Source organism: Bubalus bubalis, chromosome 8 (genome assembly GCF_019923935.1).
Source record: "Bubalus bubalis isolate 160015118507 breed Murrah chromosome 8, NDDB_SH_1, whole genome shotgun sequence".
Classification (NCBI taxonomy): Eukaryota; Metazoa; Chordata; class Mammalia; order Artiodactyla; family Bovidae; genus Bubalus; species Bubalus bubalis.
Window position 1 is genome coordinate 107,521,807 of NC_059164.1, and position 27,125 is coordinate 107,548,931.

Here is a 27,125-nt window from a genome sequence, read left to right on the forward strand (position 1 = left end):
CACAACAAGAGAAACAAAAAGAAAATTGGAAACTGACAAGGGTGCATAAAAATATAGATGATTTCAGGTTATTTTTATCTTTCACTTTGCATATGCCTGTATTCTTCAAGTTCATTATAATAAACTTGAATTACATCTGTAAGTGGGAGGATAAGTTAGGATTAGAGAGGAGGTCCCTTTAAGAAAAACAAAAAGGAATATATGAAGTTAAAAACAAAAAACACAATGTAAATACTAAATAGTTCAGATTTGATTCATTTAGACTAACTTGTATTGTTATTTCGGAGAAGGCAATAGCACCCCACTCCAGCACTCTTGTTTGGAAAATCCCATAGACGGAGGAGCCTGGTGGGCTGCAGTCCATGGGGTCGCGAAAAGTTGGACACGACTGAGCGACTTCCCTTTCACTTTTCACTTTCCTACATTGGAGAAGGAAATGGCAACCCACTCCAGTGTTCTTGCCTGGAGAATCCCAGAACGGTGGAGACTGGTTGGCTGCCGTCTATGGGGTCGCACAGAGTCGGACACGACTGAAGCGACTTAGCAGCAGCAGCAGTAGCAGCAGCAGCAGTATTGTTATTATCTGTAAATATGATTAGTTTTAAAAGCACTTGAATACAGTTTTGTTTAAAATTGAAAAAATAAAGACATTTTTTTAGATTTCCGCTGTATGATTTGACTAAAATCTCTGGTTTTGGTAACTTCTGCGACCTGTATCCTAACATGATTCCATCCTATTAAAAGCATTAGAATGTGTCAGAGCAGGGCATGACCATCACTGCTTTCTCCCACCGTACCAGAAGTACCCTTGGAGAACAACTGCCACACAAAGGAAATTCACTATGAATGCCCTATTACTGGTAATAGGGATCACCAGGCCACATCATTATATGAGAATATTCTATCTACTTACTAATGTAATGTTAAGATGACAGAAACTATAGTTGTTTATCTCGTTCCTAGCACATGGAACTGCTCTCTAGTTACTAATAACCTACTAATTTACAGCCTAGCAGGAAAAAACTTGAATACACACTAGAGGCCGCTAGTGACAAATAAGTGAATTTTGCATGAAGGAAAAAACATGATCATAGCCGTACAAAGAAAACAGCATTCTAAGTTTCTGAGTTTCAACTGTCTTTTTAAATACCACGTGTCAAGTCAGAAAACATTTTTTCCTGGTTATAAATTTGTCAGTATTTTTTAATAAAGGAATACATCTCAGGAAATTTCATATTAAAAAAAAGACAAATCAAGGAAATTGTTTAAAAATTCTACAGTTGTATTCTTAAGGCAAAACTGTGCTTTCAAATAATGAAATCCTTTTGAATATTATCAAAAATTAAAAAAAAAGGACTATTCTCTTACTCTCATGGACTATAAAGTCCAAGGAATTCTCCAGGCCAGAATACTGGAGTGAGTAGTCTTTCCCTTCTCTAGGGGATCTTCCCAACCCAGGATTCGAACCCAGGTCTCCGGCATTACAGGCAGATTCTTTACCAGCTAAGCCACAAGAGAAGCGCTCTCTCTTACTGAACCATCACAAGATCCAGATCAGGTGAAGAAATCCCTATACTGTATAATGTAGTTTGATTTGGTAATATTTCATTAAGAGGAACACTTTTTTTCAAACAAAGGGTATGGTACCTTAAATTACTGCCCCCCCCAACCAGGAAAATTATTAATCATAAGAGTGGGATTTAGAAGAGTTTACAGAGAAAAAATGTATGCTATCATGGAAGAAGGAAGAGAGTCTGAGAAAAACATCTACTTCTGCTTTATTTACTATGCCAAAGCCTTTGACTGTGTGGATCACAATAAACTGTGGAAAATTCTGAAAGAGATGGGAATACCAGACCACCTGACCTGCCTCTTGAGAAAGCTATATGCAGATCAGGAAGCAACAGTTAGAACTGGACATGGAACAACAGACTGGTTCCAAATAGGAATAGGAGTACGTCAAGGCTGTATATTGTCACCCTGCTTATTTAACTTCTATGCAGAGTACATCATGAGGAACGCTGGGCTGGAAGAAGCACAAGTTGGAATCAAGATTTCCAGAAGAAATATCAATAACCTCAGATATGAAGGTGACACCATCCTTATGGCAGAAAGTGAAGAGGAACTAAAGAGCCTCTTGATGAAAGTGAAAGTGGAGAGTGAAAAAGTTGGCTTAAAGCTCAACATTCAGAAAACGAAGCTCATGGCATCTGGTCCCATCACTTCATGGGAAATAGATCGGGAAACTGTGGAAACAGTGTCAGACTTTATTTTGGGGGGCTCCAAAATCACTGCAGATGGTGACTGCAGCCATGAAATTAAAAGACGCTTACTCCTTGGAAGAAAAGTTACGAACAACCTAGATAGCATATTCAAAAGCAGAGACATTACTTTGGCAACAAATGTCCGTCTAGTCAAGGCTATGGTTTTTCCAGTGGTCATGTACGGATGTGAGAGTTGGACTGTGAAGAAGACTGAGCGCCGAAGAATTGATGCTTTTGAACTGTGGTGTTGGAGAAGACTCTTGAGAGTCCCTTGGATTGCAAGGAGATCCAACCAGTCCATTCTAAAGGAGAGTAGTCCTGGGTGTTCTTTGGAAGGACTGATGCTAAAGCTGAAACTCCAATACTTTGGCCACCTCATGTGAAGAGTTGACTCATTGGAAAAGACTCTGATGCTGGGAGGAACTGGGGGCAGGAGGAGAAGGGGATGACAGAGGATGAGATGGCTGGAAGGCATCACCAACTCTATGGACATGAATTTGAGTGAACAGGAGTTGGTGATGGACAGGGAGGCCTGGCGTGCTGCGATTCATGGGGTCGCAGAGAGTCGGACACGACTGAGCGACTGAACTGAACTGAACTGAACATGGAGTCAACGAAAATGCAGAGAGTCCTCTGACTAACAGGTTTTTATAAAACTAAGGAAGTGTACAACACACTTCTAAAATTTGGCAGGAATGTTATTAAATTTCTTTAAATACATGAGAAGTATTTTTATTACACGCTCATGTTGTTGTTCGGTCGCTAAATTTTGTTCAACTATTTGCAATGCCATGGACTGTAGCATGCCAGGTTTCCATGTCCTTCACTACATGACAGGTAACCACTTAGTTCACTGTCATTAAGAGTGGGAAGAATAAAAAATTATCTCATAACTAGGGACAGTTTACATAACAATAAATAGCATGGGAGGTACACTTGGAGTGGGAAGTATGAGAGATTGGTAGAGACCATTAGATGTTTCAGGGCATGATGGCAGCCAAAGGAAGATGCTGTGGATGGAAATGCTTGGCTTGGTTTCTATCTGCATTTGGCTACCCCACCCAAACTTATAGAAACTCACATGCTGTGAGTATGGCTGGACAGGGCCCCCTCTAGAAATAGAATGGAGTCAAGTTATCGACTCCTGCCTCTTAGAGAAACAAGGGTATGGAAGATATTTCCTTAACCACCTCTGCATGTTCCTTCATGTTGTCAATGACATACACAGGATTGTGTATACACAATCACATACATAAGCAACCAGAGACTGCTGACACTTCATATGAAGCACTTAGTGCTGGGCTCACAGAGGTTGACTGCAAGTCCGCTCTTGTTCGTAGAACACAAACTTTGCTGAGGATCTGTTTTCCAGTTTCCTGCCGATGTCTCAAGCCCAGCTCCCCAAGCTTCCCACTTATTCTATCAATTATGTTTACAGGGATTTTGTGTTGTCATTGTGTAAACTGGTCAGTTTTTTGTTTTTTTGTTTTTGTTCTTTACAACCAAGAATCTACAGATACAAAAAATTTAAATAAGTTCCTAGCAACATTAACAGGAGAGCTTTTTATCAGTTTCTAATTCTCCTGGGAAAAAAAGAAAAAAAACAACAACAAAGTATGACTTTACTGGGTCAGAAATATGCTTTCATATTTAATTTGTGATAGAGAAATACATTACATTTTTAAGGAAATCATGTCTAATCATGGTTTAATAACTATTAAATTCAGAGTGAACTAGTTACTGAGGATGAGAGAAAGAAGGGGCCAGACAATAAGCATTCACGGGGGTTACAGGCTGGTGGAACATGCAAACAGGTGATTTCAGTGTGTTGTGATAAATACTCTGATAAGATAAGGGAAGCACTGGATAAAAGACCATCCAGGAAGGACACTCAGTGGACGAATGGACTAAGAGAGATTTGACAGAAGGTAAAGAATCTTCCTGCAATGCCAGAAGACCTGGGATTGATCGCTGGGTTAGGAAGATCCCTTGGAGAAGGGAGTAGCTATCCTCTCCAGTATCCTTGCCTGGGAAACCCCATAGACAGAGGAGCTTGGTGGGCTACAGCCCATGGGGTTGCAAAGAGCTGGACACACTGAGCAACTAACACACTAACCTGGTCAAGAGGGCTTCCCGGCTGGCACTAGTGGTAAAGAATCCACCTGCCGATGCAGGAGACGTAAGAGGCTCCGGTTCGATCCCTGCGTCAGGAAGATCCTTTGGAGAAGGAAATGGCAACCCAATCCACCATTCTTGCCTGGAGAATCCCATGGACAGAGGAGCCTGACCGGCTACAGTCCATGGGGTCACAAACAGTTGGACATGACTGAAGCGACTTAGTACAATCTGTAAAATAAGAAATCTAGCCAACAAGTATCTCTAGTTCATTCAGGGTTTTTTTTTTTTTTATACCTTTCATAAATTAATTGTATGCAATGTTCTGTTTTAAAAGTATCTTCATTTGATGTTAAGACTGATGCCTTGATATTTTTAAAAATGTATTGAATATAGTTAATTTACACTATTTGATTAGCTTCAGGTACACAGCAAACTGATTCAGATGCATGTTCTTTTAAAAATTATTTTCCATTATATGTTATTACAAGATACTGAAAATAGTTCCCCATGCTATACAGTAGGTCTTTGTTGGCTATTTTATATGTAACAGTGTATACATTTTAATTTATACTCCTAATTTATCCCTCCCCCTCGCTTTTCCCTTTGATAATCATAAATTTATTTTCTATGTCTATGAGTCTGTTTCTGTTTTGTAAATAAGTTAATTTGCATCATTTTTTAGAGTTTACAGATAACTGATATTTGATATTTGTCTTTCTCTGACTCCTTTCACTTAGTATGATAATCTCTAGGTCCATCAATGTTGCTGTAAATGGCATTATTTCATTATTTTTAATGGCTGAGTAATATTCCATTGTATAGTTATACCACATCTTCTTTATCCATTCAGTTATCAATGGACACTTATGTTGCTTCCATGTCTTTGCTATTGTGAACACTGGGGTACTTACTGACATTTCAGTAGGCATTCTAAAGGTGTTTCAAATAACAGGCTGAGTAGGATATCAATATTTAGATGATACAAATATTAAATTATCATTGACAGAGTGTTAATGCTTAAACAACTTCCTCTCTTCACGGCTTCTCTAGCCCTAAGATGCACAGCCCAAGTGTCAGGCACCCTGCCAAGGTATTCGGCAGAAATAGATGGACCCTGATATCCAAGATGGCATCACAGACTCAATGGACATGAGTTTGGGTAAACTCTGGGAGTTGGTGATGGACAGGGAGGCCTGGCGTGCTGCAGTTCATGGGGTCGCAAAGAGTTGGACACGATTGAGCAACTGAACTGAACTGAACTGACTGAACTGATATCCAAGGTCAAAAATTAAGAGCTCACAGGTTTAAACCCTGTGCGGAGAGACACCACCTTCTTTGTTACAGTCCAAGGAGAAGCACTGCTCTTCTCACTCAACAGAAGTGCTAACTGCAATTTGAAATCAGAGTTTATAGAGAGTAGCTCAACATTTTTATTAATCATGCTTTTTTATTCTAGCTCCTTTCAGTCTGGGCATTGATAGATTGCTCATTATTTAAGTTCCCTTCCTGACTTTCTCTAGGTCTCTTCTACTTCCTAAGGCAAACAATATCCAAGAGTTAAAGAATTATGGTATAAATGTGTGTGTATATGTATAAACATGTACACATACATACATACACTGATTATTTTTTCTCATGGCAGTAAAATATTTTCTTGTACTTTAGATGCCCTTTCTGAGATTTTTCAGCTTTCTCTTGAATTCTCTGGCTACACAGGCAAAACTGAAGTTTTCAAGGAACACAATTCTTAGAAGCACAACCAAGGTTTCCAAGTGACAGCTCGGGGCTCATCTTGGTATAATTGCCCCTTGTTTAGTTTCCCACAAGCTTCACTGACTAGCCCTTGCTAGCTGAACTCCAGCTGTCACCTTTCCGTCAGTTAACAACAGGAAGGCCACAGCTGGCTTAGGTACGGTCCCATCATCAAGTCAAATTTCATCCCATATAATGAGGTGTCAATAAGTCATACATGCCATCTAGTTGTTGAAGTTATTCCACTTCTTCTTGGCCCAATCTCACAAAACCAAAATTTTAATAACAAAAAATCACACAGGATGAATCAAGGTATGCTATGTGTGTCTATAAACATACATACATGCTCATTCACTTAAATGCAAATGAAAAATCAGATTCCATAATTTAAAAAAAAATTATATATATATGCACACCATTGTTTAAAAATTATATATATACACATATAATTGTATTTATGGTATCATGTGATTATATACTTTATATATACAATGTATAGTATATATTACATACATGTGGTATATATATGATTATATATTATAAATATACAACATATATGTGGTATTATGTGATTACTCTCAATATTTACTTAACTCAGCAATCTAATAATATATTGAACACAAGCAAAAAAAAGTGATGAAATACATGAGTTCTTCAATAGTATTAACAAGTGCTAAAAAAAATAATCCAAGCTTTTTTAAGGAAAATTAATAGAGCCATGTGTTACTCAAAACTTTTGACAGATGATCCAGGTTTCTCTGAAAAATCATCTGAAGGTAATTTATTTCTGAAGATGCCATCCACAGTACAGGAAAGGAAAAAGGTTTTGTCAGGAACATACTTTATGAAATAGAATAACCATAAAGAACAATGCCTCTGATTAAATTTAGTTGTAAACTGACTTCCTGCAGCTGCTCAGAATGATCTCACTCTGAAAATTTATTTTGACTTCATGAATGATCTGACAAACACAGCATCTCTGCATACACATTTTCCCCCTCTTCCAATACCCCGAAATGATTCAGAGCCATGCATGGATAACTTTGGGATCTCTGATTTATAGCATCTGATAAACAGATTAAAAAATATTACTTACTAATCCAATCAATAATTCAAGATAAATATGTCCTCACAGTTTGTTGTGTAGGGTTCTTTAATACCACGACTTCTATTATAAATCTGCTTTTAAATATACTAATCATGTTTACCCTCCATCATTTGATTCAAAGATCCAATAATGTTGACATGCTTACAGAGCTTAGTAATTTGACTGCACAAATACATTTTAATAAAAACTTGCCAAAGAAAATGACCAAATATTGCTGATGGTTAGGCTTATAGAACCAAGCAAACCCAAAGATCTTTGGTTTCTCTTAAGCAAAGTACATGTTTCCTTTCTATGTATGTTAAAGCATATGAAAGTGAAGTAGCTCAGTCGTGTCTGACTCTTTGTGACCCACGGACTGTAGCCCACCAAGCTCCTGCATCCGTGGGATTCTCCAGGCAAGAATACTGGAGCGGATTGCCATTTCCTTCTCCAGGGGATCTTCCCAACCCAGGGATGGAACCCAGGTCTCCCACATTGCAGGTAGAAGCTTTAACCTCTGCGCCACCAGGGAAGCCATGTTAAAGCATAGTACTTTTTCAATTACATCATGAATACTTGAAAATGAATCCCTATCACAGAGAAAACTATAGTCACAGGTAAGACAAATCAATTGTCACACATATTGGAGGTTATTAAGATTGAGATGTATATTCAGATACTTGACACCAAGTTATTACACAATAGTTTTACTTTTATTGTCTTATTCCATAAAAACCTACAATATTGACCAAGCTTGTACAGAATTTTCACTTGAGAGAAAATATAGGTCTTATATATGAATGTCTACTACTACTTACATAACCTCTAGGGTTGAAGTGACAACGTTGAAATTTTTGTTTGGTTCCAACTAAAAGACTAACATTCCTCCCAAAGAAACACCTGAAAAAATAATAGATTGCCACCATAAAGGCAATTCTTAAGAATCAAGTCCATCAGTTGCATTATGCTGTTCAGTTGCAAAGTCAGGTCCGACACTTTGTGACCCCAAGGACTTCAGCACACCAGGCTTCCCTGTCCTTCACTATCTCCTAGAGTTTGCTCAACTCCATTGAGTTGGTGATACCATCCAAACATCTCAATCCCTGTCGTCCCCTTGTCCTCCTGCCCTCGATCTTTCCCTGCATCCGGGTCTTTTCCAATGAGTCAGCTCTTCGCATCAGGTAGCCAAAGTATTGCAGCTTCAGCCATTAGTCCTTCTAATGAACATTCAGGGTTGATTTCCTTTAAGACTGACTGGTTTAATCTCCTTGCTATGCAAAGGCCTCTGAAGAGTGTTCTCCAGCACCACAATATGAAAGCATCAATACAAACAAAATAGTGGTGTATCTATATAATGGAGCCCTACTCAACAGTAAAAATATTCAAACTACACACAACAACAAGATGAAAAGCATTTGATAGGGTAAAAAAGTCAGACAAAAGAAACAAACCCTGTAATACCATTCTTATGATATTCTAGAAGATTGTAGGAGCCAGAGAGTAAGGGATCAACTGCCAAGGAAACGGGAAGGAAATCTGGGGGATGGCAGACATCTTGACTGTGGTCATGAATACAACTGTTCACCAGTTCAAAACCAATTTAGCTCTATGTTTAAAATCAATTTTATTGTGTGAAATTATTCCTGAACAAAGCTGATTAAAAACAAAAAAGAATCACAGAAGCCAGACATCATATTCCATGATTCTAACCACAATATAAGCTCTTACAAGCTTCCTAAGTGGTTGTACAATTACTGCACAGAGAATATTAACTATGAAAGACTATTTACAGCTCATACACTTATCCAATTATTCTATAATTCATCACACACCATAGCTTTGAAGGGCCACCCTCCATCCTCTTAACTCATCCAAGTCTTATATAATCAGCCCCAAGAGTGATACGTTTCCTCATCATGATTTCTCTGAGTTAATGCTAGAAGATAGATCTCTTCCTAAAAGGTCACATTTCAAGAAACTGCAGCCCATGAAGTAAAATGACTTGCAACACACCTCATAGTAATAAAGTCACAGAATCCGATTCTGAATGCTGACCTAACTAATGAGTCCATGCATACTCTCACTAAACAATTCCCAACCTGGACACCAGGGCTACCTGCCTGAAAAGAGAGGGACTGAGAGCACAAAATTGTTACTGTTCCTCAAGTATGAATTAGAATACAGTGTAACGTAAGACATTCCAGAAGTAAGCCGGACACACTACTACCCATAAGTTCAGACAAAAAACCAGAAACTGTTTTGAGATATAAGCTATGGCTGGTTTATGCATGCTAATAATATTAAAATATATACTTATATTTACATATATCCCCAAAGTTTCTTCTCTAGCACCAAGATACTTCCAATAGCTGATACTGTAGCTTAAAAATCCCTGACTGTTAAAAAAAAAAAACAAAACACCTTAGTCTTTGTGACATTTCTGCCAAAATATCAAAGAAAAATCATTAATTCAATAAATCCTTGGATGCTCATTAATGTACTGGGTATTACAAGGCACATAAAGAAGATTAATTATGATCACCACCTTCCAGGAGTTCACCACCTAAGGAGGGAGATAAGATACATCTACATACAGCTAAATCACAAGATAAAATGGGAAAGTAAATAATTACCAAGTATTATGCAAAGTTACAGGACAAGAGATCACCAGAAATTTACAACCTAGTAAAAGGTATGTCTTTACAGCTCTAAATCAAGGTAAAATGTTAACGTAACACTGTAATTTATAAGTACCACTATGGCATAAGAGATGTCCAGGCCGGGCAGAGAGGGGAGCCCTCATGGGGCAGACAGCATTTCAGCTGGACAGTTTTCCTACAAAAAAAGTTAGCATATGCAGTGAGTGAGTGAGTGAAGTCACTCAGTCGTATCCAGCTGTCTGCGACCCCATGGACTGGAGCCTATCAGGCTCCTCCATCCATGGGATTTTCCAGGCAAGAGTACTGGAGTGGGTTGCCATTGCCTTCTCCAGGGATCTTCCCCACCCAGGAATCGAACCCAGGACTCCTGCATTGTAGGCAGATGCTTTTACCATCTGAGACACCAGGGAAACATATGCAAAGGCTCTATAAATTCTGACCAGTAAGAATGAACAGCCAGACAGTGGGAATGGATTATGAGTGGTACCAACGTGTTCAAGCTGAAGATCAGCCTAAGAAAGGGTCTGGACCCAGGTAGTGGGGAGAAAGGGTTTGGGAGAACACAGGCAGGACACTGGGCATGGCTGGCGAGATCGGCAAAAGCCAAACACTGATTCTCAGGGAACAGAAACTTGGTGCTAGTGGTAAAGAAGATCCCCTGGAGGAGGAAATGGCAACCCACTCCAGTATTGTCTGGAGAATCCCATGGACAGAGGAGCCTGGCGGGCTACAGTCCATGAGGCTGCAGAGAGTCAGAAATGACTGAAGTGACTCAGCATGCACACATATTTATAAACCCATCCAAATGCCTAACTATTCAAGGTATTCAATAAATGCTTGAACGAATGAATGAATCACAAGTTAAATGCTACATTCTTATTTCTGTCAATGGGTTATCATACAGAGAAAAAAGCTTTCTGTTTAAGTCAATTTGCCTTAACTAGATTCTAACAGAATAAAGTTTACAACTGCTTACCTACCTTTAAAGGCATTATTTTTTTTAAATGATCAATATAAGCTGTATCTTCCATGTTGTCACACTACTTATGTTGTACCATAGATTTTGTCTCTGTATAGTTCTTATTTTCTCTTCTACTTAATTCCATAACTCTCTTCATCTCTTCAAGTAATTAGTGTGACTGCAATTCTCCTATAAGCACCTCCAGTAATGTTTTTTCAATTTTTTTTTCAGATTCAGAAAGCTGAGGAGTCTTTATCCCAAAAAAATGTCCATCTACTAAAAATTCAATGTATTATGATTTTATTTTATGAAGCCCAAAAGTAGAGGAAAAAAATCTAACATTCACTAGGTCAGACAGTAGTTTCCTTTGAGGGTGGGTTGGCAATAATGGAGAACATGAGGAAGGCAGCCTAGTGTTGGGATAATACTCTTGCTGGTCTCAGTACTGTTTACATTACTGGCCCCCCTTTGTGAAAACTCACTGAGTTTTATCATTCCAGACTTCCCTGGTGGCTCAGACGGTAAAGCGTCTGCCTACAACGCGGGAGACCTGGGTTAGATGCCTGAGTTTTGTCATTATACCTGTGCAATTCTGTGTCTGTATGCTTGTTTTTAATATTCATTATGACTTCCCAGGTGGCACTAGTGGTAAAGGCAGGGGACGTAAGCAATGTGGGTTCCATCCCTGAGTTGGGAAGATCCCCTGGAGGAGGGCATGGCAACCCACTCCAGTATTCTTGCCTGGAGAACCCCATGGACAGGGGAGCCTGGCGGGCTACAGTCTATGGGGGTCGCAAAGGGTCAGACACAACTGGAGCAACCTAGCACACACACTCACGCCTACGGTGGGCAATGCTGGCAATTACAGTCACAGCTGACTACTCTTCAGACCCTGGTTAAAAACTGACTAGAGCAGCAACTGTTCTTCTCTTAGAAAGACAGTGAAAGTGAAGTCTCTCATTCGTGTTCGACTCTTTGCGACCCCATGGACTGGAGCCTGCTAGGCTTCTCTGTCCGTGGAATTTTCCAGGCAAGAGTACTGGAATGGGTTGCCATTTCCTTCTCTTAGAGTATCTGTTAAAGATGCAGAAAAAAAGAGTAACTGGGGTATGGGAGGAGAGCGGTGGGGGTATGCAGGGAGAGCATAACCCTCCCGTCATCACTATCATTTACTAGTATGAACAACAACCATGCAATATTCTTCAGTGTGGACAATTTACACTTTTCTGATCTAATACACTGTCAATAAAACCACCAATACAAAAATGAAACAAACCTCCAATGCCTATCAATGATGAACAAGAAAAAAGTCTGCTCCACAAAACCTTCCTAGCGATTCCTACCCTGCTTCTCTTGTATTTTCCCCCCTCATCTCTGCATTCTGTGATTATTCTGACCATGGGGCCAGGCTTCACCATCTGGATTCTGACCAGGATTCTACCTACTTGAGAGAAGACAGGAGGCAGATGCTGTGAGGACGCCAAAGGACTTTCAGTCACAGACCACTACCAATACATAAATGTGAGACTGGAGTCAGTATCAGGCTGCAGCTTAGAACTAGGGGTATTAGTCTACACATCTTACCCAAACTTACTACTCCACATTTCCAAAAACAGACATATGGGCTGAGGGAAACAGTTAAGAGTATAGAAGTCTCACTGTATGAAGACTGAGTCTTCATGAAATTCCTTCCTCTTTCATCTCAAGTCTACAACCACTGCTCAGATCCAGCTCTCACTGGCAGTGCCCATTCTGTGTCTCGCTGACTGGATCTCTACCCTCCTCAGTCTCATATACAGACTGAACATACCCCCAAATCAGAATCTATCAGCTCTCAGAGTAGAGGCAATCTTGTTACCCAAAATACACAGGCCATCAGTCAAAGTCACTCAGAACCTTAGGGAAGAGAGAACAGAACAACTGTAACCAAATATCCATTAACAAATATTTTTCGAGTGTCTAATACTCTCAGGAAATTTTCTAGGCACAGGGAATTTACATTCATTGAGGTTACATTCACCAGAACAAGAAATATTAGTCATATTTTCTGAAGTCCAAAGGCAGAACTCAATGGAACTCTTTGCTATGTAGGGAGATGTAACAGGTAATTTTTATTTTCTTCTTTCTGTTTCTCCCAACTCACTAATACACACTCAAATCATCATGCATTGCTTTCAACAATAAACAAAAACATTTAGGGCTTATTTAAAAGAAAAACACCTTGTAAATGGAGAGAGATAACCTTGATGAAAGTGAAAGAGGAAAGTGAAAAAGCTGGCTTAAAGCTCAACATTCAGAAAACTAAGATCATGGCATATGGTCCCATCACTTCATGGGAAATAGATGGGGAAACAGTGCAAAGTGTCAGACTTTATTTTTTGGGGCTCCAAAAATCACTGCAGATGGTGACTGCAGCCATGACATTAAAAGACACTTACTCCTTGGAAGGAAAGTTATGACCAACCTAGATAGCATATTAAAAAGCAGAGACATTACTTTGCAAACAAAGGTCTGTCTAGTCAAGGCTATGATTTTTCCAGTGGTCATGTATGGATGTGAGAGTTGGACTGTGAAGAAGGCTGAGTGCCAAAGAATTGATGCTTTTGAACTGTGGTGTTGGAGAAGACTCTTGAGAGTCCCTTGGACTGCAAGGAGATCCAACCAGTCCATCCTAAAGGAGATCAGTCCTGGGTGTTCATTGGAAGAACTGCTGCTAAAGCTGAAACTCCAATACTTTGGCCATCTCATGCGAAGTGTTGATTCATTGGAAAAGACCAATGCTGGGAGGGATTGGGGGCAGGCGGAGAAGGGGACAACAGAGGATGAGATGGCTGGATGGCATCACTAACTCGAAGGACGTGAGTTTGGGTAAACTCCGGGAGTTGGTGATGGACAGGGAGGCCTGGCATGATGCGGTTCATGGGTGGCAAAGAGTCAGACACGACTGAGCAACTGAACTAAACTGAACTGCACCTTCAAAGTTGACACAAATACAAACCTTTGTGAAAGATGCAGAAGGCTGAATGCATTCAGTACAGGATTAGACGTGAGGTTACCACTGAATTTCCCTCAGCACCATCCCTCTGCAAACCCTGCTCCTCTGCTACTGTCTGCGTCAAGTCTTCCTTCTTTCCATTCCTAACCTGTAAAGATCCCACTTTCTCTCTAATTAAAGATGATTCCCTACATATTCATGCTTTATTGCATAATTCTAAGGTATTATATTGTAGATTAGGACACTGAATAAATAAAAATCAAGAACAAGTGAAGCAGTGGTCCACATCCCTAACTTGGCTTTCCAAAACTCATGAATATTTCTTCTCTTTCCATTGTAAAGCTTTTCTGCTAAAAATACAGCTAACAGGAACCATGTTTAGTCAGCTATGTCCAATTAGTTTAACAGGTTAGGGTTTGGACTTAATGAGATTTATTCCAAGGCTTTAATTCCCACATGAAGCAGTTAGCCTCACTCATCTCCCTTTAAGGAATCTACCCTCACCCCAGCCAACTATGCCCCCAAGTTTCAGACGTGTACCACGGCAAACACATTATTATAACTCAGAAATCAACACCAAGTACATTTTCTTCTTAAACATCTTCATATATGGACACATAGTTGTTAGATAAATCATATAAATCTTCTTGGAAGAGTTCCCTAAGGTTACTTATAAATGTGTTCAAAAGTACTGGAAATGATTCCTTTGAAATTTGGGCAAAAATAATGGCGCTCATTCCCAAATTGGTGATGTGCGTTATTTTCAAATGAGAGTAAATATGTTGGATGTTATCTGTCTTACTAGTGTCCAGTTCCATCCAATAAAAGTAATCAGGACCGAAATCTATGTTTTTTCATAGGCATTCTAGACGGTTCTTACACTCAAGGAAGACTGAAAAAGTACTGTGTCAATTCCTTTCACAGCTCTGCTTCATACAATTATATTCAGAAGCTACACCATCATTAGAGAAATGGCACTCGGTACCAGATTGCTGGTCAGCAAGGAGGCTACAGGTGAGAAACAAAAAGCACCTCCTCAAATCTTGCCCTCATGGCCATTATGCTCCTCACTGCAAAAACTGGCCAGACACTTCTTATAACACATACTTGAGTATTTTTTCACATCCTGCCCATGTCAGGTTGTAGGAAATACAGTCAAAGGAATCCACAAAGTTCAAAAATAAAGAAGCACAAGTCTATTCTCTATGTCTGTTTCTCCATTGTTGCCCTGTAAATAAATTCTTCAGTACCATTTTTCTAGATTCCATATATATGTATTAGAATACAGTATGTATCCTTCTCTTTCTGACTCACATCACTCTATAAGGTAGGTTCTAGGTTCACCCACCTCACTAGAACTGACTCAAATGCATTCCTTTTTATGGTTGAGTAATACTACATTGTGTATATATACCACAACTTCTTTATCCATTCATCTGTCGAGGGACATCCAGGTTGCTTCCATGTTCCAGCTATTGTAAATAGTGCTGCAATGAACAAGGGGATACCTGCAGCTCTTTCAATTTTGGTTTCCTCAGGGTATATGCCCAGGAGTGGTTTTATTCCTAGTTTTATAAGGAATCTCCACACCGTCCTCCATATGTAAAAAAGATAGGCAACAGCAATTTGCTGTATGGCTCAGGAAACTCAAACAGGGGCTCTGTATCACCCTAGAAGTGTGGCATGGGGGGGAGATGGGAGGGAGTTTCAAAAGGGAAGGGATATATGTATACCTATGGCCGATCTATGCTGAGGTTTCACAGAAAACAGAAAAATTCTGTAAAGCAATTATCCTTCAATAAAAAATAAATTCATTAAAAAAAAAAAAGTACAGACTTCTACTTCTAAGTCCTGGGGGTGTGATAATGCACAAGATTGTGACAATAGTTAACAACGCCACCTTACATGTTTGAAAATTGTTGAAAATAAATCTTAAAAATTCTTATCAAAAAAAATAAATAAAGAAGCACAACATGTTAAGAATATAAATTGCTTCCTAGGCTGTCACTGTGGCTATATTTTTTGATTATACATCTACACATGTCGAATCTCAAAGAAAACATGCCTTTCTTCTATAAGCAACCAGGTGCTTTCAAAAAGCATTTCCATTAGAAATGTGAAGTAAAAATTTTGATGTCATAAAGACGTATTTTACCTCATTTCAAAATATGTGTATTTAATTCATACCTATGATATGCTGAATCATAATACTTTGATTTTTTACAGCAAGGAGGTGATTTCTCAAACTGTAAATATTCTAGTACATTTAGTAACACAAGTGGAACTAAATTTCATAGCTAGTCTACTTATACCTACACTATAAATTGTCTTTGCCAAGAGGATGAACTAGACACGTGTTGGCAGTGAGCTAGATTTAAATTGTGCTTTCATCAAACATATTCTCATGTCTAAAAATAGCTCACCATGTCTAAAAATAGCTCACCGTGCCAAGATCTGGAAAACCAGAGTGTACAGGTGACAATCATTAAGAAATAAATTATTTCTCTCTTAAAAGTGCATGTGTGCACAACTCAGAACTAAGTTAAATTATACTGAGTTTTATTCAATACTATTATAAAAATCTTGCACCTTCTACAACAGGATTTTATATAAGATCAATCTGTATTCCTTTAAACTATTTGAATAAAAACTCAAGTTACCATTATTTTAGTCAATATCAAAAGTCCTCACATGTACTGATATTTGATAATGTTATTTTAAAAGACTTTTGAAATAGAATTTTTTTAAGAAGAGTATGATTGGCCTATTTCTATTAATAGATACCACTCAAAGCAAAGACTAATACAACATGGTTAAGCAGTTTGCTCTCTCTCTGAGGTGGTTTTCTGTAAGAATTTGAAGGAAAATGAACAATCACCATTTACTAAGAAGAAAATAAAACAAGCTCAAAAGCAGAACTGATGTAACAGACACTGGCTGAAAGAAAGCTTACCTCTCCCTCTCTCCTTCTGTGACGTCATGTAAGTGGTTGGCACCTCCATCAGCACAGGCTCTTAAAAGAGCTTCAAAAAGAAAAAACAAAGAATCTTTCAATATAGGAAGCTCAGAGCAGCATTCTATCACATGATGAATGTTAAAACACTCAGACACACACACGGTCATGCTTCCCTCCACATTTCACATTCAGCCAACAATGTTGCTGGAACTAAAAATCATCCTACCCATCACACACACAAATAAGAATTGCCTAAGGCAAAGTACATTTCCTTTTTCCACCTTTTCCAGTTCCTCCTATTAAATAAAGAGGAAGACGTATATGATGTCCTCAGCAACCCTTAAAGCTTGCTTTTTCTTCTTTTTAACAGAAGACAGGCCTTGGGCTCAAAGACAGGCAAGAGGACATAGCTTATAACTTTTCTCCTTAATATTATGAGTTTTTATAGAAAGTTTCTATTTATGGCAGATTTAGAGTTTCCATAGGGCTTGCCTGGTAGCTCAGTCAGTAAAGAATCTGCCTGCAGTACAGGAGACCTGGGTTCAATCTCTGGGTCAGGAAGAGCCCCTGGAGAAGGAAATGGCAACCCACTCCAGTATCCTTGCCTGGAAAATCCTATGGACAGAGGAGCCTGGCAGGCTGCAGTCCATGGGGCTGCAAAGAGTTGGGCATGACTGAGCGACTTTTACTTTCAAGGGTTTCCATATTTTATTGTGATACAACAGGTTCCTCTTAAAAATAAATCATAAGCATAACATGGTAAGTTTACTGTAAAATATGAAGTAACTAATAATCTAGATATGTGTGACTGTAAAAATAGAGGTGTTACAAAATTGACTGAAACTTGGAAAAAATCCTAAGATATCAAATAAGGCAAAAAAAGCCCAGCTGCCCCTCTAACTGGGGCTTTTTATTGCTTGCCCTCTCATGTTTTTTCTGTGATATCACCCTAGGATTTGAAGTTACTGGTCAATCATTCCTTGAAATTGTTTTAATCCATGGTCTACTATCTCTGTTGTTACTTCTCTAATATCTAATTTTCCTAGAAATGTCAGTCTTAGCATCAATTCATCCCCTTTATTCTTTTCTTTAATAAAAAAATCTTTTACCTATTAATTTCAAATCGAACTTTTTATTTTAAATCCTGGGTGATACACGAGAGAATGTTGAGATGTCTAAGACGCTAATTCCTCACCCTGAACAAACCAGTCTTATTTCTGTCCCCACAAAGCTGTTAAAACCAATCACAAGGCCATAAAAATAAGCAAAGAGCATGGACACCAGCAGTTTCAGAAGAAATAAACTATAGTTGGCCCTCCGGATCCAAAGGTTTCTAATATACGGACTGCTCTTGGATCTGTGAAAGTGAAATCCGTGGATGCAGAGGGCCAACTGTATTCCTTTACCATTTCACATAAGTGACTTTAGCATCTGTGGATTTTGGTATCTCAGGGGATCCAGCCTCTCACAGAAACCAAGAGACAGCTGTATTTTTTAGAGCTACCTCTTCACTGAATTACACTGATGAGATCACCTTCCCATTCTGCAAATTTAGCTATACACTTAAAAGAGTGTTTATATTCAGTAATATCTACCTCCAGATTTCTAGGCATTCACTGACAGGTGGGGTGAAAGGATAACAAACTGATCATATTGGCATGGTAAAGATCCCAGTGAATTTTCTGCTCATCCCTGATATACATAAGATAGTTTTCTGGGTCCTACATTACATCAGAAATAAAACAGAGACCAAGTTGGGGGGAAAAATATATTCTTTTTTTGCTTCAGCTTCTTCATCTGTAAATTGTAATAGTATCACCTTCGACAGAGTCATTAAGCAATTAATGACAACTGCTTGTCATTATATAATGATATATCATGCTCATCACAGTACTGGAGCATAGTAAGCATTCAACAAACATTGGTCCTCTTTCTCCACTCCTGTTAGAATGAAAATAAACACTAAAAAAGCATTGTGTTCCTAGAAAAGTCTAAGGTTCTTAAAAAGTGCAAAACAAAAATAAGAGGTTTTACAAACATATCTAAGAGAGATGTATCATTTTACCAATTAACCAACAACACACATTTCCCTTTAAAGAATGGGACTCAAATTCAAGTTATACCATAAACATAACTTGCAGAACATCGTAAAATATTCTGTACGTTTCCTAAATATCAAAAACTAAAATTTCAAAGACATCAAAAGCTAAATGGAGAAAGAATCTCACATATAAAAGACTCAGCCAAACAAATGAACAGGGAGATGGGAAATACTGATAAATAGAAACAGATGGTAAACTATCAGTAATTACCCTCAGAGTACATAAAACATTTCTCTGTAAACAAAATTAACACATCTATGGGATCTTTTTATGTAAAAATTGATTCACTGAAGTAAAACGAAAATATAAAAGTAGTGGCCAAGGATTGTCAAACAGTGACTTGTCAAGTTATCACACTACATTATTTTGCAGAGATCAGATGAATTTAACATTTATACCTATTATGTGGCAGGCCCTAAACAGAACAGAAAGATGAATACCAGAAAGAACTAGCTCTCCAGACTCTCACTTTCATGGAAAAAGGACAAACAGAATTGCATACATGCATCGCACTGTAGATGCTAATGAGGGCCAGGACAGAAGGAACGCAAGGCAATGCAACAACAGGGAGAGGAGAGATTAATTCAGTGGACAAATCTGTAACACTGCTGATTATTAACTCTTGTTCAGTTAAAAATCAGTGTTACTTTCATAATCCAAAATTGTTTCCCCATGCCTATTATTTCTCATACCCTGATTTAAATTGGTATTTTTAGAGCAGTTTTAAGAGAAACACCTAAGTCAGAGGAAGTAAATTTATACACATCTATTCCTGTTTTAAGGGCTTCCCAGGTGGCTCAATGGTAAAGAATCTGCCTGACAATGCAGGAGATGCCAGTTAGATCCTTGGGTTGGGAAGATCCCCTGGAGAAAAAAATGTCAACCCACTCTAGTATTCTTGCCTGGGAAATCCCATGGACAGAGGAACCTGGTGGGCTACAGTCTGCGGGGTTGTGCAAAGAATCAGACATGACTGAGTGACTGAACAAACAAACAAAATTCCTGCTTTAAATGGCTTCATAAAATCTGTGGACCACTCTTTCATTACCTAGAAGCTGGGATTGGGGTACAAGCCATCCGTAAGAAAAAAAATAAGTTCCAGTACCTCCTAAAGCTATTTTATTTTGTTGTGAATAATGTTCATCAAAAAAAGATACTTAACCACTTTTAAATCTCACTTTTAAATCCAATTAAAGTTATTTCCCATATACTTAAATAAAATGGCATTTGGAAAATAAAGTTTCACGCATGCATTACATAATGTTGGCAGGAATTTGTTGACAGCAACTTGAAAACTGAGTAAAGAAATATCACTATTAATGAAAGAGACCAACTTGAAAAAAAATAAGTAAAGAACTAAAAAAAGTAAAGGACATTCTCAAATAAGATATTTTTGATAAATCATGAGTCAGGCTCAAATATATACTCACTCCATCATCATTTAAATTATGCCAAGCTTTAATGAATAGAAGTTACTGCATGAGTTATTCTTAATGTAAAATTTTTATTGGCTTATACAGCAAAATTTTTGCAGATTTATCAAATACTACAACTTCAATGGTTGAATAGTTGTTTACTATGCATCAGTCTGATATGAGCTGAAGACTAACATACATTAAAATCTCTACATCAACTTTATATATTGGTACTACCAGTAAGCATATTGAATACATCTTTAACATTTTTTTTAACGTGGCATCATATAAATGACTGTTACTGACAAATACTGAAGAGTTTGACTCACAATCAGAGGCTAATCCGTTATTTCATTAATTTCTATTGAATAAAGTTGGACATAAATAATTTGATTTTCTGAAAAGCAGACTATTAAATTGGTTTCAAGTATTAAGATGGAAGAAAAAATAAACTAAAGTGAAAGAAATATTTTTCAGTCTTAGCCATCTGAAAGATACATTTTGATTCCGGTCTAAATCAGCTACTTATTAGTTTTATGACTGAACTACTCCCAAGTACACTGATTCTAATGCAAAATAAAGAGTATTATATATATTTTACCAAACTCACAAAATGTTTCAGGAACTGGAGAGACAACAAAGATAAAATGAGAAGGAAGTAACATGGGGAAACAAATTCTCTTACATGCTGTTGATAAAATTATAATTTTGAGAGACAGTTTGGCAGATTTTTAAAAATTTAAATGTGCACAACCTTTGATCCAGAAACTCTATGTAGTCTCTATAAAACTTGCCCAAATTCACAGGACATATAGACAAAGACAGTCACTGTGATATTATGTGCAATCCTGAAAAAACTGCCAGCAAACTTAAATATCAGCAGTTGAATATTGGTAAAATATATCAAGACCCTTGTACAGAACCATATTTTTTTTTTTTTTAAGTAGCTCATATGTATTTATATGGTACTTCTGCAGAAGACAGGGTTAAGGTAAAGATTTATTTTTTGCATAACTAATTTTCATCAAGGTAACCCCACTCTTGCACTCTCTACCTATAAGTGGCATTAAATCTTACCGAGATTTGGCACATGGCTCAATCCATGATGTTATATACCCTGCCCAGAGAGACTGATTCAGAGACAGAGATGTGATCCAATCAAAAGTAATGAATCCTAAGGAGACCTCCCAGGTTCTCTTTTCTGCTGTTGCCACCTGAGAGACTGGATGGAAGAAGTTTGGCTCTGTGATGGATGGAGTCAGCACAGAGAATAGAGCCAATACACAAAGGCAAGGCTAAGAAACAAGAGTGCTGTCTGAGGCCCTGTAGTCCTAGCAATAGCCTATTTGACTGGATGAGCTAATAAATTCCCTTTTTTTGGCTCAGCCCAGTTTGAGCTGGGTTCTCTGTCATTTGAAACTAAAGGAGCCTTAACTAATACAAATATTAATTTCTACTTCAATGACACATAATCTTCCTATTGGTTGGAGAATACTACCTTATTATGTCTCAAGTCTGTACTAGATCAAGGTCTTAAGAGGAAGTACATATTTTTGTAGGTAGCTGGCTTATTATTTGTACATACTCTTACCTGCAAAGCCTCAACTATGATCCAGATCAGTCAGTTCATGGTTAATAGATGGAGTACCATGCTTTCCCTATTGAGAGGTTATTTCATGGGGGGAAAACTTTCATTCAAAGCCTTTCATAGAAATCCGTGCTCTCTGAAAGAGAGAGCAACAATTTACTTCACTCATAGGAGTACCAAAGTGCATAATTAATTGCTGTTTAGATAACTCTTTCATAGTTTTAGATGAAAGGTTTAATTTACAGTATATTTATGTGCAATTATTAAAAGAGCTCACATTATTTGTAATATCCCACAAATAGTGAGTAGAACACTCTTTAAATTTTAGTCAAGTTAGTAACACAGAATTATCCTTATTTCAAATAAAAAGCAAATGGTGTTTATACTGAACATATCCATGCAGAGTGCTGTGTTAGTCCTAATGGACTAGTTCATGTCATGTAATGAAATTTTTTTATTATCTTTAAGTAAATGCTGCTGTGTAAATTCTATTATCCTTTCTCTCTGCCACCTTCTGCCTCCTCCTCTCCTAGTTATGCGCTATGGAGATAAAGTATGACATTTAGTCATCTTTGATGCTATTTATAAAGTCTATAATCAGGTACCTCTTTAACACTTAGTGACACCATATATCTCATTACTAAGAAATCTTAGTAATAGCCAAACATCAAACTGTTTATCCTAAAGTGGCACAGGGAAATTTTTCTCAAAGATGAGTAAAGCTCATAAAGTGTAAAAACTACAGAGGGAAGTGGTGCAGAAAAACAGGGTCTTGTAAATGAAGCCAGCATATGCAGGTCTGTCCAAAGGTGAGTTGTTGGGAATGATTAAGGGTGAGTGCCTTCTCCATCATTAAATTTCTACTAAAGACTGGCCATTCTGTAAGGACAAGACAGCAAATATGCATACTCAATCTACAGGAAATAAGAAAACATAACAGACCTTTGTTGGTATTGGTTAAAATACAGGGTTGCTCCACCTTGCTACTAAGGCTGTGCCTTACAGCTTGTGGGATCTTAGTTCCCAACCAGGGATTGAACCCGTGCCCTGGACAGTGAAAGCCCCAAGTCCTAACTACTGGACTGCCAGCGAATTCCCTGTGTCTTTGTTGTGAGGGGTTGTCCAGTACATTGAAAGATATTCAGCAATGTCTGTGCCCTTACCCACTAGACGCCAGAAGTATACCGGGGTTGTGACAACCAAAAATCCACAGACGATGGAAAATATCCCCTAGCTGGCAAAAATCACTCCCAATGCCCAAACTGGAAGACCACTTACAGTTCTTCAGGATGCCCAGGATCCCATCACATCCAGCTGTAAGGCACATTGCTCATCACTAGTCCTAAAAATTTCAACTTAAAAACATGACTATCACCCAGAAGCTACATTCAACCTAGCTACCAGTGTCAGGAGAATTAACAAAGCAACTTATGTCCTAGCTCAACTGCCTGCCAATTCATCCCAGATGCAAACTATGCAAACCTACCATCTTATCCTCTCTTTTAGACTCTCTGAATCTTCAGTAAGACCTCTTCTACCAACTGTACATATTAATACCTATACTATTCTAGGCAATCCTCCAGCAAAAATCCATACCCTCTCTATTTGCGCCTCCTATTCATTTGAGACTCCATTACTAAATTATTTGCCACTGGTGAGAACAGTCAGATCCTTCTGACTGTGTGCTGGGTGGCTCACTTCATCCCCCATATCAGATGAGAAACCACCATCAGAGATATAACTGCCAGACGGCGTGAAAATGACAACTTCTATTAGCTCAGTTCATTTTGTAATACTGGTAAAGTGGCAGTGACAAAATAACGAGATGTGGCAGATTTCTATGAATGAGCAAAAATAATTAAGCGCCTAGAACTACCGAGAAGAGCTGGAATAAAAGAAAACAGTAATAATGGTGGCTGGTTCACCTGGTAGAAGTAAAGGCTTTTAAACAAAAACTGATGCAAATGTGTACCCTAATGGAAGAAGACCCAAGATACGGAGCCAGTCTCCCTCCTCTGTCTGTTCATTTAGCGCCAGAATTCCTTCCCCTCTCCTTTTTTAATGGATCAGTGGTATTAGATCTCAGAACTTATATCAAGTCATATTTCAATTGAGAGATTTATTTCTGCATCAATGGTGAAAAGGCATCAAAATCAGATATTTGTCACACAAATAAGAAACACACGTATCTTATTTTGTAGAAACAGAATACCTTGTCAGTTCATACCTGTACCTTTCCAAGTACCTCTGACATCTTCAGAAAAATATTTTAACACAATTTACTACATGAGAGTTTCTAGCAAACAAACTGATTCTTTTAAACAAAAAATCATTAACTCTACATGGTAATAATAATAGAATAATTTCATCATTGGGCCGTAATACAAAATAACTAGAAACTGAGAAGTGCATATTTTTACTACCAACTAACAAGAATTTCATATATGTTAATTTCATAATTAACTACGCTCCTTTTCTAAATGAGCACAATCAAGCTAATTCTTCTTCCTAGTTAGGGGGAAAAAAAAAGTGTGTGTGGGAGGACTGTTTGATGGCTACGAGTAAGAGTAGAGGGAGAAGAATTAGGGATAGTATTTCTAGAAATAGATGAAAAGAAGAAGAATCACTGGGCTCCTGTTAAAAGCAAGAGATAATTACCCAACAATTCATTTTGGGCCTCCTTTAGGCCAAGAGTTATAACCAGGTGGAACAAAGGACAATTAAAGAGCTTCAAGGGGCTGAATAAATGCCTTACTATGCCATTTCTTAGTTTGTAAGTTTTATCTGAGAACATTCTTAGAGATAAATTAGTCTTACTCTTTAAAACATGACTTATCAGGGCATGAAAAAGCTCATTTTTTAAATAATTAAAAGAAGGCCAGTTGCTCTGGAGTTTAGGCAGATAAGGGAATAGCTTTAAGAGATAAAACTGAGAGGCAGTCAAGGACCATATTAAGCAGGTCATGGTGCTGAACAGAGTTTAAGTATCAAAGAAAGCCACGATGGGTTTTCAGTTTGGGAGTGTTCTATTCTGACTTAAGTGTTAAAGAGCTTCCTTCCTTTTAAGTTGAGAACAGATTAGAAGGAGACAAGAGTGGAAGTAATGACTTTAGGAGACCAGAGGTGACCAGCAGAGATGGTGGCTTAAATGAGATTTGCAGCACTTAAAACAGAGACACTTGGGTGTACTTCAAGATATATCTGGCAGCTGGAAGCGTCTGGACTGGCTGAGAGACCTGATGTGGAGGGTAATGCAAAAGGAATCAGAGATGACTCAACTTCCTGTCTTAAGCAACGGACAAACATGTTTACCACTTTTTAGTATTCCCTATACTGTTGTTTTGTCCAATGCTTGACCACATTCCATAAAATATTTCTTGCTATTCTTGGCCTTCTATCATCTTTCACAGTTTTACTGTTCCATTGATATTATACCCTATGAGACATGTAAAGCTTTTAAATTTTTTTATTTTATTTTTAATTGGAGGATAATTAATTTACGATATTATGATCATTTCTGCCATATAGCAACATGAAGCAGCCATAGGTATACATATGTTCCTCTTGAACCTCCTTCCCACCTCCTTCCCCATCCTACCCTCTAGGTTCTAACAGAGCACCAGCTTTGGGTTCCCTGCATTATGAGACATGTAAAATTTTGAATAGCTCTTCTCCCACTGTTCTCTACATTTTATTTGCCAAAAGGTGTCTCTGTACAGTGGAAATATTTTTTAACACTAATCACAGTTAACAATTGAAAGCGTTATCAAAAAAAGCTTAATAAAAGTTAAAAACACCAAGTTTGTAGGAAAGACATGTTATTAATAAGTGTTCACGGCAGTTTTATTGTTTGGGCTTGGGTCTGTTTGGGTTTCCTTGTTTGTTTTCGTTTCTCCTAAATCAAAGGAAACAGGAAACCAAAACATTAGAAAGGACCTGAGATAACTGGTTATATAAAATAACTTTTGGTGAAGAAGCCCCAGTTTGAAAATGTAGAAGCAACTGCTGTGGCAAACACCAAACAAAAAACCTAAAACAGATCAGTTTTTCCTGTCTTTTTTTTTCTCCCCCCCCGAGACTTGCATGAACATTACAAGAAATGTTATTTTTAGAAAATTCTTAAAAGGAAAACAGAGGCACAGAGATGGTAAATAAGCACAAGAAAACGTGTTAAACTCCACTGGGAAACTCAAAACCACAAGATAACAATGCATCCTTATGAAATGGCTGAAATAAAATATAGTAATTTTATATCAAATATTGGCAAGGAAACAGACAAACTGGATCATTCATACATTGCCATGGACAGAGGAGCCTGGCGGGCTACAGGCCATGGGGTCGCAAAAGAGTCGAACACACCTCAGCAACTAAACAACAATAATTGTGCTTTACTCTGACATAATTAACCTTACAGCAACTCAAAAGGCTTGTATTTTATTTCTTATTTCACAGACAAGGAAATAAGCTCAAAGTCACAAAGTTATTTGCCCCAAGTTACATAAATTCTCTTGTGGGCTTGAGTGAGAACTTGAATTTAGAAAATAAGATTTTTCACTCGTGTGCTACATAGTTAGAACTAGAATTATTGTAACAGTGGAGCCAGAATCAGAACCCAGGTTCACCTGGCAATGGAGCACACACTATCTGCTCCACCAGAAGGCCTCCGCTGGGCATCTAAGCTGGTGCAGTAAGGCAAAGTGACATACGAAGCCACACGAGCTTAAAGCACAAAGAACCTCAAATACCAACTTCCCCAGGAATAACAATGCACACACTTTTCCAATGCCGTAAAGTACACAGTAAGAGCCACACAGATGTTCACACCTACTGATCCACTAACCCATTCACACACCTAGCTTAATGTCCTACTAAAAGAAAATGAACACCAGGCTGAAAAGATTCCTAAGAGGCCTTTTAAACATCAACGTCACCTGTATTGGTCTTAGCATACTGGAGGAAACTCTGTGCCTTCTGTGCCATTAGGGCCCAATCAGGAGACACCGTGCAGTGATTCAAACAGAGAAAGAAACAGGTGAGAGCAACGTGAATGTGGGAAAATTAATAACAGGGACAGGAGTACTGGGGGTGGGAGTGCTGAATACAGAGGAGCAGACCTAGGAAGCAGACAGACTAGAGAGGGGGCCATGGTGGGAAACCCTCCCTCTGAAGCGCCGGGGGTGGGGGCCAGGGGGGAGACACCACACTCAGCGAGGTGGCCTTGGGATGT

The 27,125-nt window shown here is 38.3% G+C and overlaps 1 protein-coding gene across 9 annotated transcripts in view; it reads right to left on the reverse strand.

Annotated features, from left to right (window-relative positions):
* The window catches only part of TPK1 (thiamin pyrophosphokinase 1), a 386,269-nt gene that overhangs the window by 215,043 nt on the left and 144,101 nt on the right, over positions 1-27,125 (reverse strand). For all 9 annotated transcript variants that reach the window (XM_044947010.1, XM_044947011.1, XM_044947012.1 and 6 more), the window contains one exon: positions 16,791-16,860. In XM_044947010.1, the coding sequence (XP_044802945.1) occupies positions 16,791-16,860 (70 nt within the window). The remainder of the gene's footprint in view (positions 1-16,790; positions 16,861-27,125) is intronic.